The sequence below is a fragment of the Suncus etruscus genome, chromosome 16, assembly GCF_024139225.1.
Source record: "Suncus etruscus isolate mSunEtr1 chromosome 16, mSunEtr1.pri.cur, whole genome shotgun sequence".
NCBI classification, from domain to species: Eukaryota; Metazoa; Chordata; class Mammalia; order Eulipotyphla; family Soricidae; genus Suncus; species Suncus etruscus.
Genome location: NC_064863.1, coordinates 38,430,094 through 38,445,141, shown reverse-complemented (window position 1 = coordinate 38,445,141; position 15,048 = coordinate 38,430,094). Strand labels below are relative to the sequence as shown.

The 15,048-nt window shown below is 35.6% G+C and overlaps 1 protein-coding gene across 1 annotated transcript in view; it reads left to right on the top strand.

Annotated features, from left to right (window-relative positions):
* Window positions 1-14,829, top strand: part of GNPDA2 (glucosamine-6-phosphate deaminase 2) — a 22,965-nt gene extending 8,136 nt beyond the window's left edge. Inside the window, exons 4-7 of the mRNA XM_049790171.1 lie at window positions 308-490; window positions 7,310-7,494; window positions 8,615-8,789; window positions 14,538-14,829. Coding sequence (XP_049646128.1) covers window positions 308-490; window positions 7,310-7,494; window positions 8,615-8,789; window positions 14,538-14,599 — 605 coding nt within the window. The 3' untranslated portion in view covers window positions 14,600-14,829. The remainder of the gene's footprint in view (window positions 1-307; window positions 491-7,309; window positions 7,495-8,614; window positions 8,790-14,537) is intronic.
* The last annotated feature ends 219 nt before the right edge of the window (window positions 14,830-15,048 follow it).

Sequence of the window (15,048 nt, the reverse complement as noted above, 5' to 3'; positions counted from 1 at the left end):
CCTGAGATTTAAAGTTTATTTAAATTAGTCTTTATCTTTTTATGATAGCTACAATATAATTGAAGAAATATGAAACTGCATCAAATGGCCCCTTTTATATGCTTTTCCACTTACATATCATTAGTTACTTTGGACAAAACACATTTGAGTATTTTATGCCTGGTATCACATATTCCACATAAACATCTTTGAATACAATATGAAAAAGTATATATTTGAGATAGCTTTTATGACTGATTCAGGAAAATAAACTTTTATGTCTACTTTTGGAACTATTTACATTTTCATTTCTCAATATTGTACTTAGGCCTTCCCAGAAATCATCCTGAAAGCTACCATTCATATATGTGGAATAACTTTTTTAAGCATATTGATATAGATCCTAAGAATGCTCATATACTTGATGGAAATGCTATAGATTTACAAGCAGAATGTGATGATTTTGAAAAAAAAATAAAAGAAGCTGGAGGAATTGACCTTTTTGTTGGAGGTATGTGAAACATTTTGCCATTAATCTTTTTGTTTTGTTTTGTTTTTTTTTGGTTTTTGGGCCACACCCGGCGGTGCTCAGGGGTTACTCCTGGCTGTCTGCTCAGAAATAGCTCCTGGCAGGCACGAGGGACCATATGGGACACCGGGATTCGAACCAACCACCTTTGGTCCTGGATCGGCTGCTTGCAAGGCAAACGCTGCTGTGCTATCTCTCCGGGCCCCATTAATCATTTTTAATATTTGATTTAGGTCTATAAGCTAAATATTTTTATCATTGATTCAGCTGATTTCAGATGTACTTTTTTTACTCAAACATAATTTTAAGGTTATAAGTTGGAATTGTTTATGCCTTGAAAAATAGGTCTCTATCCTTGTTCTCCTAATAATCTTTAGAGTCTAGTTTACTACTATATAAAAGTTATGTGTTTCTTTTTCTAAATGGTATTTATTATTCTTCCACTATTGTTTGTTTATTTTTATTTGTTTTGTTATTTTGGGTTATTTTGGGTTATACCTGGAAGTGCACAGGGCTTACTCCTGGCATTTCTTGGTGGGGCTTAGAGGTCAATGTGGGGTGAAGAGGATAGAACCCATGTAAGGCAAGTACACTACCCACTGTACTATAACTTCAGCCCCATATTATTTATTTATTTATTTATTTATGTATGTATGTATGTTTATTTCAGCCACACTGAATGGTGCTCAGGGTTCACTGCTTACTACTGACTCAGCACTTGATGATCTCTCCTGGCAGGGTTTTGAGGACCATAGCTGGTGTTGGAGATCACACTGCTGGCAAATGCCCTCCCAGCTCTTTCTCTCTCTCTCTCTTTCTCCATCTCTCTCTCTCCTCTCTCCTCTCTCTCTCTCCTCTCTCTCTCTCTCTCTCTCCCCTTAGTTTTCTTATTAAGAACAGGATAAAACTCTAAACACTTTTGCTTATAGAACATAAGGACTTGGGGCCAGAGAGATAGCATGGCAATAGGGTGTTTGCCTTGCATGTAGCCAATCCAGGACGAATGGTGGTTTGAATCCCTGTATCCCATATAGCCAGCTAGCTTGGGACAGTGTCTGTGGAAATATGTTTGTGATGACCTAAACCATGTGGTTCTTACAAAATGGCATCTCTCCCTGCTCAGAACCTAAGAAGAAGCCTGCCATGTCCATGTGCCCTTTACAAAATGGCATCCCTCCTTGTTCAGAATTCAGATCCTAACATTTCCTTCTCTTCTTATGGATCTGAGTCAAATTTTTTTTTTAGGGCCACACCCAGCAGTGCTCAGGGGTTACTTCTGGCTATCTGCTCAGAAATAGCTCCTGGCAGGCACGGGGGACCATATGGGACGCTGGAATTCGAACCAACCACCTTAGGTCCTGGATCTGCTGCTTGCAAGGCAAATGCTGCTGTGCTATCTCTCCGGCCTCATAGTCAAATCTTTGACTCTCCTGAGGTTCCTCATTCTTGTCTATACTGTGGGCACATACTGGGACTTTAGCACAAACATCTTAATCAGGAAGGTTTTCTAGGGTGATTGAACCACTGTTCATTCCAGGAGGCAGATTCTTTCCATCACCTTTCCTGCTTCTGTAAACAAAAGGCTGATGTTTTGATTAAAGGCACAATAGAGGCCCAGTGGAAAGTTTCCCACTGTAGCCTCACAATAATTAGAAGAAAAAAAGTAATATTTAGCATAATATAAAATGCAGCTAGTTGATAAGAGTTCAAAATAAAAATATCTGCAGAGGAACATTTTTTTAGGTCCAGAAAAAGTTACATAGTCTAAGGTACCTATATTGCATGTTGCTGACACTAGTCAGCATGGAGTGTGTGATCCCTAGAGCATCACCATGAGTGATCCATGAGTACAAGGTGAGGAGTAAGCTCTGAACACTGCCGAGTATATTTGCTCCCAAATCTTTTTATTTTATCATTTGAAGATTTTTATGTTTATTATTATTTTTAGCTTGGGGGGTCACAGAGCTTTTTCCTCAGAGTTTATTCCTGGCAGTAGTTAAGGGACATATTGAGTGTTATATTGAGCCCAATTGGCCATATGCAAGATAAATGTCCTACCCTTTGTACTTTTGTTCCAGGCTGTTTTTGTTCATTTTTTATTATGTTCTAGCTCATGTGAGAAATATCTTGGGGACTCAATACTGAAAAGAAAGATTTATTGGGGTGTGGTGGGGATTACAGACAATAAAAACTTAACTGTATTTTGTACTTTTGCTTGCTGTCTACAAGACATTAGTAGCTTATATAATGGTTGAAACTCTCTTATCAAAGATTCTCATTGAGCCTTTTCCTTTCCATGAGGTTTTTGTCATTTCACATTTCTTTTAGCTGCAGTTCTTTGTTTTTCATTATGTTTCTTTCACTGTAAGCTATCTTAACTCCTCTTTGAACTTGAGCAAAAATATTCTTTTTTTACTTACATTGACTCATTACGTCAAAGTACATACTTTTTTTTTTTTACCATTTTTTGCTTTAGTCTTTGTAACTCTTCCCCTTCTTCCTCTCAAAATAATTTCTTTGATTTTTCCACTAATATCTTACCAGAGTCTTGTCCAGTATCTATTATACTATATTTGGTCATCCAGAACATTTCAATTTTTGGTAGAGCATTTGACTGCAGAATATTTCGTTTTTTTTTTTTTTTTTTTTTTTTCTGTTGGGGTACTTCATTAATGGATGCATAGAATCTCATAGGATTCTTTGCTGCTTTTGTTGATTAAGGTTTGTTATCACTGAGCCCGGAGAGATAGCACAGCGGCATTTGCCTTGCAAGCAGCCGATCCAGGACCAAAGGTGGTTGGTTCGAATCTTGGTGTCCCATATGGTCCCCCATGCCTGCCAGGAGCTATTTCTGAGCAGACAGCCAGGAGTAACCCCTGAGCAATGCCGGGTGTGGCCCAAAAATAAAAAAAAAAAAAAAAAAAAAAAAAAAGGTTTGTTATCATTGGATTTTCAAAATAAGACTTGGATTCTGGGTCTTACTACTTACCCTTCTTTTGTTCCAGGGTTTGGTTAATAAAAATCATTAAGAACTGAACCAAATGGGATCAAAATGTCAGCTTAATGAAAGGTAAAGTTGGATTAGATTGCAGGTTATGTTTGAGACCAGAATGGGATTTCCTATACCTTCCTCTAAATAGAACTAGTGTGATTAGAATAGCTCAAGAGTAGTAATCCATGGGGCCTAATCAATAACACAGGGGTAGGGTGTTTGCCTTGCATGCAGTCGATCCAGGTTTGATCCTGGCATCTCATATGGTCTCATAAGCCTGCCAGGAGTAATTTCTGAGTGCAGAGCCAGGAGCAACCCCGAAGTACTGCTGGGTGTGGTCCAAACAACAACAAAGAGTGCAATCCACCATTGCTCATTGATAAGGATATAGATTAGGAGACACTTTTAATGGAACAGAAAAAGGAAGAAATATATACATGTATTGTTCCTCTGCTAGCAAAGGTATGAGAAAGTCATACCTGAATCACCTCTAGCAATACAATCACACAATAAGTTTTTATAAACAGACTTGAACATTATTATTAACCTTTAAATGATTATAAGATAGTTTGTCTTTAAAAAGCTTTCTGTTTATAATGCAAAAAATAAGTGAAGGCAATGACAAAAATTTCACTTTTGGTAAGAGGATTAGATTCTTTAATTTTTAGGTAACAGTAGTCAGCTAAAGGGAGTAAGCATTGATTAGTTGGGAAAGAGTCTGGGAAGTCATGAAATTGTTACCAAAAACAAAAACAAAAAAAAACAAAAAACACCAAGAATTAGGGAATCTTAGATCTTCAAAGAAAAAGTTCATTAACCTTCTGTAGTGCTACCATTACATGCTGCAGCTTGAAATGCCTGCTTGCTTTCTTCATCCCCATTACATTCTCAGAATTTTAAGAAAAAAATATGATGTTTGGTCTGGAACCACTACTTGGGTCATTGTTATATTGCCTGGCAGAGTATCTGAGTCTAATCATTTTTCTAGCTCCTATTTTGTGGGTAGCAGAGCAGGTATAAGGAGAGAAGAACCAGTGCACCTGTCAGCAGGCTCAGACATCAACAGGTCATTCACTTAGGCAGCTGTTATTTTCTGAAAGCCTTTTATGTCTCATGTGCTGTTCTAAATGTTGACGTGACAGTTATGAAAAGATAGTAGTTTCCAGTCAAGCTTAATTTTTGCCCCACAGAACTGTAGAAGCAGACACTTGAATATTGGAGATGTAATTTGTAAAGGTAATGACATGTGAGTCTAGACAAGTGCTTTTCAACTTTTTTTTTTCACATTGATCTATGCACTGATAATTGATAACCTCTGGGTTAGACATAAAGACCAAATAGTGTCCGGAGTGATAGCAAAGCGGTAAGGCACTTGTCTTACATGCAGCCAACACAGGATGGAACCTGCTTTGAATCCAGGCATCCCATATGGTCCTCCAAGCCTGCCAAGAGCAACTTCTGAGTGCACAGAGCCAGGAATAATCCCTGTGCACTGCTGGGTGTGTCCTCCCCCCACCCAAAAAAAAGACCAAATAAAATTGTGATTTTTAGATTTTTCTTTAGAAATCCAAAGATTAAAATTCTAAACTTTTATAATGCTCTAATGCATTCTAAACATTTTAGAAGTACACTTTTCTACTAGGAATTCTCAGTGGTCACTCAGGGCCAGTAAGGGAATAGTATTGACCCTTTCCCACTGATTTTTGATGCACTTTTATATGACTTTGCACTGGTGTTACTCTTTGTCTACTTCCTATTTTTTTCTAGAATACTTTTTTCTTGGTTCTAACCTTAGCTCTTTAAGTGATATGTAGAGAAAAAAACGTAGGTAGGCAAATTTGTATATTTGAATAGAAATAGAAAGTACTGTTTGTAAATCTGGAGAGAAATGTTTACCTTTAACATAGTACTCCATACTTAATAGTGGGGACAGTCTGCATAGTACCCACATGCAGTTCTGGTTTTAAGTTTTCTCGTTAAAAAGTCATAGATTGTTATACATTGGTTGTTTTACCTGCTTCCTGAATCTTTCATTTCTCTGATTCTTCAAGACATTCTGATATTTATCATAGTTTACCTGATTAAAAACCAGAGACAGTTTGTTAAGATCATTAATACCTGTTATAGGGCCAGAGAGAGAAAGTAAAGCAAGTAGGGCGCTTACCTTGCACCCAGCAAGTTCAGTCTTCAGCATCCAGTATCGTCCTCCAAGCATACCAGCAGTGATTTGTGAGTGCAGCGCCAAAATTAACCTCTCTGTACCACAAGCAGTGGCTCCTAAACAAAAACAAACCAAAGGAGTACATGTTATCATTAAAGTAAATAGGCAAAACATAAATGTAACATTTTTACTAAAGAATTTACTAAATTTAGTAAAGTTTACTAAAGAATTTAGAAATCTGACTAGTAGGGTACATCTATATGAAACTTGTTTTAAAATTTGATTTAAAACTATCCTTTACTTCATAGTATGCTTTCCTTCTGCTTTCCTTCAAATAATGTCATATTCTTATAAATATAAGCTGTGTATATAAGATATATGTATGTATATATAAATCTTGTTTTTGAAGGGCGATTTTTTTGGGCGACACATGGTGACACTCAGGGGTTACTCCTGGCTATGTGCTCAGAAATTGCTCCTGGCTTGGGGGACCATATGGGATGCCTGGGGAGCGAACTGCTGTCCATCCTGGGTCAATCACGTACAAGGCAAATGCCCTACCTCTGTGCTATCGCACCTGCCCCATGTATATATATATATCTTACAGGAAATCCTAGAGTGTAAGAACTGGCAGTAGGTTTTCATAAAGTAGTGCTTTCAGATTGTTGTTATCACTCATTATTACATGAAATCAATATGGTCTGTCATTTCCAGCTTTTCCTTTTTTTGTATGTTAATGAAATGGAATTAATTTGTATGACTCCTAATAAGGGTTTTATTTCAGACCATCCATTCTTGCTTTTATTGTACTTCATATGTTTAAATGTGCTAGATACAGTTTGGAATATTACTTCAAATGAATACAGTAAAAATGTTTGAAAAAATGTATTGCCCTAGATAATCTTTTGTCTAATTTAGACATTTTTATTAGTGAAAAAACAATACTACATGATACTACAGTGACACCCACAAGTTCATTACCCCATTTAGAATAAAGCCAGCCAATTTAATGTATAAATATGAAGATTACTTAGACTAGAGATAAGAAGGCAGAGATTTGCATTTTCTTTATTTTTCTAATGTACTAACCTGGAACATATTCTATGATATCTTGAGGCATAATTTTCTCTTGATTTTAAAAGTAGTAGGAAGTACAGATGCTTAGTTACCTCACATGATTGTTGAAAATATTTCATTGTTGGATGATGCATGTGAAAATACTTTATAAAATGTAAAAAATATTCTAAAGATACAATTTTACTGCTATTACACTCATGCTAGCTCTAGTTCATTGCTTAAACATATGGAAATATTTTAATGAAATACAGAAACAGACTTACAGTATTGAAAATCACCCATTCAGTAAAAATAAGGTAAGTACTCTTGACTGCTCCTTTGAGGGTTTTTTTTGTTTTTGGGCCACACCTGGCTCTACACTCAGGGCTCACTTTGAGTGCACATGGGGGCTGTATGTAGCCAGGGATTGAACCCAGGTCAGCCATGTGCAAGGCAAGATCCTTACCCAAAATATTATCACTTTGGCCCTTGACTATGTCTTTATTCTTAAAAAGATGTTGGCATTATTTCCCTTATCTGAAAAATGCTGTTTGTTTATTTGTTTTTCTGTGTTATGTATTTGTTTTGAAAGGAATTGGTCCAGATGGTCATATCGCTTTCAATGAACCAGGATCCAGTTTAGTTTCAAGGACAAGATTAAAGACTCTAGCAATGGACACCATTTTGGCAAATGCTAAATATTTTGATGGAGATTTATCAAAGGTTCCAACTATGGCTCTAACAGTTGGTGTGGGGACAGTAATGGATGCTAGAGAAGTAAGAATTTAATATTCTTTGATATCGTTTTCCCCCTTGATGCATGTTGATTTCAGAGGAATTAATGTTCAGAACTAGTGTTATTAGTGTGTATCCTGTTCATAGTAGAACTTGATTTTCTAGTTCATGGTAACCTCTGTCACTCATTAACATTTAATTTATAACAATATAGTTTTGGAAAACTAAATAATAACCTCTCTTTGGGGAATTTTGCTTCACATGCCTATTCCTGTTTGAGTCCCACAATATAATATTTTGTCATCCACTTTGGTTTGTTTGACTTTTGATCAAACTGATAACTGATTTTTGATAACTGATCTTGAAGAAATATATTTAGGCTTGCACAGACAAGTAGAATTGATGTTTAAATGGAGTTTCTCATCGAAAATGAGTATTACGTATATTTTAAAAGTGTCCTTTAATGCTGAGTTGCAAAGTAAATATATACTTATGTGCATATATTAAAAAATATTTGTTCTTTTCTGTTTTCTGAGTCACAGCCAGTGGTGCTTAGAGATTGCTCCTGGCTCTGTTTTAGGGATCACTCCTGGTAGGGCTTCTGGTTGGCCACTCACAGTACCAAATACCTTAGCTGCTATATTCTCTCTGGTTGCTTCAAAGTCTCTTTTGCACATCATTGTTTTCTGTGCTTACTTACAGTCATTATAGTATATTAACATAATAATACACAACAAGATACACTATACCACAGTACAGTGCTATACTACAAGAACTAGTTTTACTTAAATTCAGAAAAAATTCTCTTTGTGTTGCTGTTACCCAAGAAAGTAAAAATAATTACTTCAGGCCATGAAGAAATAGATACCATTTATTCTACTCTCAAATGATAATGGAGCTCAAAACTGATTTGGAGAAAAAGGTTCTTTGGGCCAGAGAGATAGTAGAGCACATAGTGCACTTGCCTTGCAAATGGCTAACCTAGGTTGGACCCCGGTACCACATATGACCCCCTGATCCCTACCAGGAATAACTGAACACAAAGCCCTGAGTAAGTTCTGAGTATAGCTGGTGTGGTCAAAAAACCCCAGAACAACCCAAAAGATTGTGAGTTGAAGCATGTTTTAACTACTATTTCACAAATGATATTGTAATTTTTCAGGTTATGATCCTCATAACAGGTGCACATAAGGCATTTGCTCTGTACAAAGCAATAGAAGAAGGAGTCAATCACATGTGGACTGTCTCAGCTTTCCAGCAGCATCCACGAACTATTTTTGTATGTGATGAAGATGCCACTTTAGAATTAAGAGTTAAAACTGTGAAATACTTTAAAGGTGAGCATTAAAATTTCAGAAGTGAAACATGAGTATGTTTCACTGTAATTTGGAGTTGACAGTTAAACATTAATTTGACTAAGATGTTAGCTACTGTGTCCACTGTGGCCTATTAAAGACTGGAGTTGTGCTGATACATTAGCAGGTAGGCATTTTAAAGAACTGAAATGCCTAAAACTAACCTCAGACAATATACCGCCAGCATACATTCCTATTTTCTTTTTTTTGGGTCACACCCGGCAGTGCTCAGGGGTTGCTCTTGGCTCTAAGCTCAGAAATCGCTCCTGGCAGGCTCTGGGGACTATATGGGATGCCAGGATTCGAACCACCGACCTTCTGCACGCAGGGCAAATGCCTTACCTCCATGCTATCTCTCCGGCCCCAAGAAATCTGTAACTGGCTGTGATCAATTAAATGTAAACACCACTGCACTCGGACCAGCCATTCCTATTGTTTTTAATGAAGAGAATTTCTTTTATCTATATTTCCATTAAATACGGTTTTGTTACTTAAAATTTGATGAAATCTATTACTTGCATATTTAGTATATAAGGGTTAAATCCAATAGGAAATTTATAGAAATGACCTTTATGATATTCTAATTATAGTTATCCTGGCCCAGTCTCTCTCCAAGCTATATTTAGCAGTTAATCTTTGGATAATGTCTTTTCTATCACTTTTTCATTTAATCTGCAATTTAAAAAATATAACTTCATACATACTTGAAGTTTAAAATGACTAAATTTCAACATAGCATGAAGAGAACTCTTCAAGTAAGCAGAGGTTCGATTTTTCAGACTTTTGTGTGTATATATATATATTCCTTTAGTTTCTAACTCTGATTTAGTTTAGTAATTTTTAAATCTTAGTCCCAGGTTGTATATATAAAAACCACATAGTTATTGTATTGGGTGATTTAGAAGATTTTCAAGTAAATATGACTGCACTCAACTTAGAATTAATTCCTTGCTCACGACTCAAATCAAAATCCAAATCATACATATAAATGAAGTTTATAAGGATTCTTTATAAAGCATCCATTAATTTTGTTGGTATCATCATTATAAATTGGCTACCACAAAAGATGTATAGTGTGTGCCCTTTTGGGCACATTTAATATTTTTACTTTAATATATAACATGCAATAGAAAAGCTGTACTGAATCAACCAAACTTGTTTTTCATAGGCATCATTCATTATGATAGAGGTAAAGACATTAGCATGTTTGGTTGCCTCTAAGACATCCTCCCCATCATGTCTGAAATTGAAATATTTTTTAAAAATTTATCAATTTTAATTAATATTATTGAGATCAGAGAAATAGTATAGTGAGTATTTACAGTTGCATATGCAACTGAGCCAGAAGTAAGCTCTGAGTACAGCTTAGTGTGGCCCCCAAACTTAAAATAAACCAAATAATTACCAGATTATTTTCAAAGTGATTAATAAGTCATTAAATTTAAATATTACCAGCTTCTGGTTAACTTCACAAATGAAAGTGGAGCCTATCTCAATGATGGTTGTAAATGAGATAGAGCTATTAGACATTTTTTTTTTAATTTTTGTTTGTTTGTTTTACTTTGGGTTTTGGGGCTGTACCTCATGGTGCCCAGGGATTACTTCTGTTTTTTTGGTTTTGGGTTGTACCTGATGGTGTTCAGGGGTTATTCCTGCTTCTGCACTTAGAAATTGCTCTTGGCAGGCTCAGGTACCACCCAGGGGTCTGTCTTGGGTTGGCCATGTGCAAGGCATGTGGTCACTTCAGTCTTTCTTTTTTTTTTTCCTTTATTACTCCTGGCTTTGCACTCAGAAATCACCCCTGGCAGGCTCAGGGACCATATGGGAATGTGGGATTTGAACCACTATCTATCCTGGTGTGCAAGGCAAATGCTCTACCACTATGCTATCACTCTGGTCCCGATTTGGCTAAATTAATTGAAGTTTTACCCTGACTTCTTAGTAGTCTTTCAAATTTCATCACAAATGTTAAATTCTTTTGAAAAAGTAATAGAGGAAATCATCATTATACACATTTTAATGCCAGTTTTAAGGAGATTTATTTAACAATAATGGTTTCTGGTACCAGCAATACTTGGCTAAACTTCTGTACATGTCTGCTTTTGGTTTTGTTGAGGGGGAGGAGGATCCCAGCAACATACAGGAAGCTATGGACCATTCCCAGGGATACTTTTCCATACAAGTCAGACATGTAATATGCTTGAGCCCAGCAGTGCTGGGAGCCACCAGAGCTGTGGAACCACTTGGATCATATTGTTAAGGGTCTTGAGGGTTACATCTTATATTTATATATAAATATATATGCATATATATGAGGGTTACATACTTATACATCACATGGAAATACTTATACATCGTATGGGGTTACCATGCGATTCTAGTTATCAAACTTGAGGCCTTGTGCAAAACATATGCTCCTCCACTTAGATCTGGATTCCTGTACTTGTTTTATGATGTTCATTGTTGATTATCGAAAATATTTTACAATATTTTAGCAAAACAAACAGCACATAAAATAGTCACTACTTAAATCGTCTGCTACTGTAGGAACTTATTTAGTTGATTTTCATAGTTCTGTCAAATAGGTGTTTTCATAGTGATTGTGGATGAGTTAACAGGTTTTGTACAGATGTTAAATCACTTATTCAATCATATAGCTAATATGTGGACAAAGCTGAGTAACTGAAATTAGGCGTAATTGGATTCTGAGTTTCTGTCCTCTATGTTAAACTTCCTCAGGTAGAAATACTACATTCAAGCTATGATAAAACTATAAATATCCTTGTTTTCCCCTATATATACAAAATTATTGTTTCTATATAGTTACAGATAATTTAAAGCAGAAGAAAAGTATTAATGTATATTTAGTTAGTTCACATATAGAGATTCTTAGCTCTTATAAAAGATTTTATTTTTTGTTTTTCGTTTCAGTTTGATTTTTGGACCACCCCCAAGGGGGTCCTTGAGAATTACCCTAGCTCTACACTCAGGAATCCCTTCTGACAGGTTTGGGACCATATGGGATGCCAGGGATCAGAACTAGGTTGGCTGTGACCATATGGGATGCCAGGGATCAGAACTAGGTTGGCACACTGCCCCCTCTTCTAAAACATTTTGACGTATTAACTTTCCATGAGATAATTGCTCTTTCTTCATTTTTAGGAGATTTTACATTTTCTTGTTTGTAGATGTAATATGCTTTTTCTTTTTCTCTTTCTGTTTTTTTGGGTCACACCAGCAGCGCTCAGGGGTTACTCCTGGCTCTATGCTCAGAAAGTGCTCCTGGCAGACTCAGGGGACCATATGGGATGCCAGGATTCAAACCACGGATCTTCTGCATGCAAGACAAACGCCTTACCTCCATGCTATCTCTCTGGCCCTGCTTTTTCTATATAAGTTATTCTGAAGACATTTAGGATGTTAGTCTCTGTCAGGTTATTTCCTTCAATATGGAGAAAAGTGAAGAGAGATGGTTACAAGACCATTTTACAGTAAGGAATTTTGATACAAGCAGTAGATATTTATAAATTCATACATATTACATATATTTATATATATACTTTCAAATACTTTCTATAATTATGAATGATAGTTATCATCTGTGAGTCTTCTAAACTCTATATTGTTTATAGTAACTTTAATGGCCTACCTCTCTGGCCCCAAGGCCTTACTATTATTTAATAATAGGGATACTGGGGCTGGAAAGATAGCATGGAGGTAGTGCTTTGCATGCAGAAGGTTGGTGGTTCGAATCCCGGCATCCCATATGGTCCCCCAAGCCTGCCAGGAGCGATTTCTGAGCATAGAGCCAGAAGAAACCCGAGCGCTGCCGGGTGTAATCCCAAAACCAAACCAAACCAAAACAAAACAAAACAAATAGAGATACCATTATAGTTTAACCTGAAAGTCCCAATATTGGTATAAAGGCCAAAGTTATGGGGACAATTAAAAATTTAAAATGAGTCTCCAGGAAATTTCCAAGATGCTATTTGTCAATTTGTTGATTAATTCTCCGCTCATTTCTTCCAGAGTTCTTAACCTCCTTTGAACATTCAGGGGATCCTTTCTCTCTCTGCAGTTGTAATAGCAGCAGCCTTCACAACAGCAAAAAGAGTAGTGCATGTTTTGGTGGTGTTTATTAGTCCTGAGAAAAACATTCTTAATGTGATAACATTTTTGGAATAAAAAAGCCCTCAAATCAGTATAATACATAAGTGTTTACTGATGAATTATCAGTTGTCCACTTGATAAATGGACAACTATTGATAGATGAATCAGATATTCAAGGATATTTATCATAGGCTTTTATATCTAAAGTATTAGTGGAGAATAGGGAAGCTATATAACATTATCACTATAGGAATATTCAAGAGTTTCAGGTTATATTATATAAAAATATGGTATAAAATCTAAATATGGTATAATATGTTGAATACATTGTTTTCCTTTTTTGAACTGAGATATTTTATATAAAAGACCAGCAAGTAACTGACTGTCATATAATAGTTTCAGGAAGAATTGGTCAAATACCTTTTTCCTTAATTTGATTTTTTTAATTTTTTTTATTTATTTTTAATTATGTGAACAATGATGCAAAGAGGACAAGGTAAAGTTACTGTGAAAGGACAATCACCCAAAAACAGAGTTCTCAGAAGAAATCCCCCCGCTGACACCTTAATTTTGAATTTACAGTCAAAGAACATTAAGAAAAATAAAACCGAACCCATGTACAATTACTTTGTCCCACAAGTCCCCAAATTGTAGTACATTGTAACATTTCTTAGTGGTACACCAAGCAATCTAAAGCCATAAAATTTATAAAACTTAAACTTGAAGGCATAGTATTCTTAATTTGATTTTTTAATATACTAGCTGTTGCTATTTCAAACTTCCCATTATCCACCTTAATTTGAATTTTTTATTCTAGCCGCAAAGACAATTTTTTTTTTTTTTTTTGGTTTTTGGTTTTTGGGTCACACCCGGCTGTGCTCAGGGGTTACTCCTGGCTGTCTGCTCAGAAATAGCTCCTGGCAGGCACGGGGGACCACATGGGACACCGGGATTCGAACCAACCACCTTTGGTCCTGGATCGGCTGCTTACAAGGCAAACACCGCTGTGCTATATCTCCGGGCCCTGCAAAGACAATTTTTGTCTCTCCAAATCCCTTTCCCTAAAAGATATTCTTCCTTATTCTCAAACATACTTTTCTTTCAGGTCTAGCCCTGACACCACTGTCTTTAGATCCTTTTCAGTTTTATCTTAGGATTCTTAAACTATAGGATCATTCTGTTCTTCGCCATCTCCTTTTTCCTCTTTTTAAGTCGAATTGTATTTTACAGTAAAAATAAAAAGTTCTGGATTTAACTAAGCCTTAGTTACTATTTGGAGATAAGGGAGAAAAAATTTATTTCTAATGATAAAAAAAAATTTTTAAAGTGAAATAGGCAACATTTAGTCAGATTTAATCAAAAAGTCATTCAAGCTTCTGTAGATGAGAACCATTCTTATTTTTTGTTATTTTCCAAAAAAACCTGTACACATTTTAATTCTAGATTCTATAAATAATTGTAAAATCTTTCTTAAGTAGAATCTAAACGTTCTAAAGCATTTTTGAATCATTACTGTTGTATCAGATGGGAACCAAAATACTGTCATTAAATATCTATCTTTCTAAAGTAAATGAGACATAATTCAAAGTAACAAATAGAATTTTGCATTTTTTCTTTAAGGTTTAATGCATGTGCACAATAAACTTGTGGATCCTCTATACAGTATGAAAGAAGGAAATTGAAGATTGGAGCAAATTCTGCTTGAACAGAACACTTCATAAGTGTAAATGAATTTGCAGCTATGCAATATGATAAAACCTTGGAGTTTTTTTTAAGATGGTTATTTTGAATTTCAACATTTATATGTTAAACATTCCACATTTGGAAAGTGTCCACATTTTATACTAGAGTTTAGAAGTCAGTGACTTTCTCAATTAAACAGCTTTTTATTGAATGAAATCTCTTAGCTACCCTATAAAACATCACAGAAATGAAATGCCTGCCTATTTAAAAATTTCAAGTACCATTCATTATTAGTGGCATTCTTAAATCTGTTTCTTAATCACATAAAGACACTCTAGACCTTTTAAGATTCAAACTATCACAAAAAAAAATTTACTTTTGTAACACTAGTATATTTTGTGTGCATTGCACACAAGCTTTCTGCACGTGTTGCCTTAATCATCTCCCT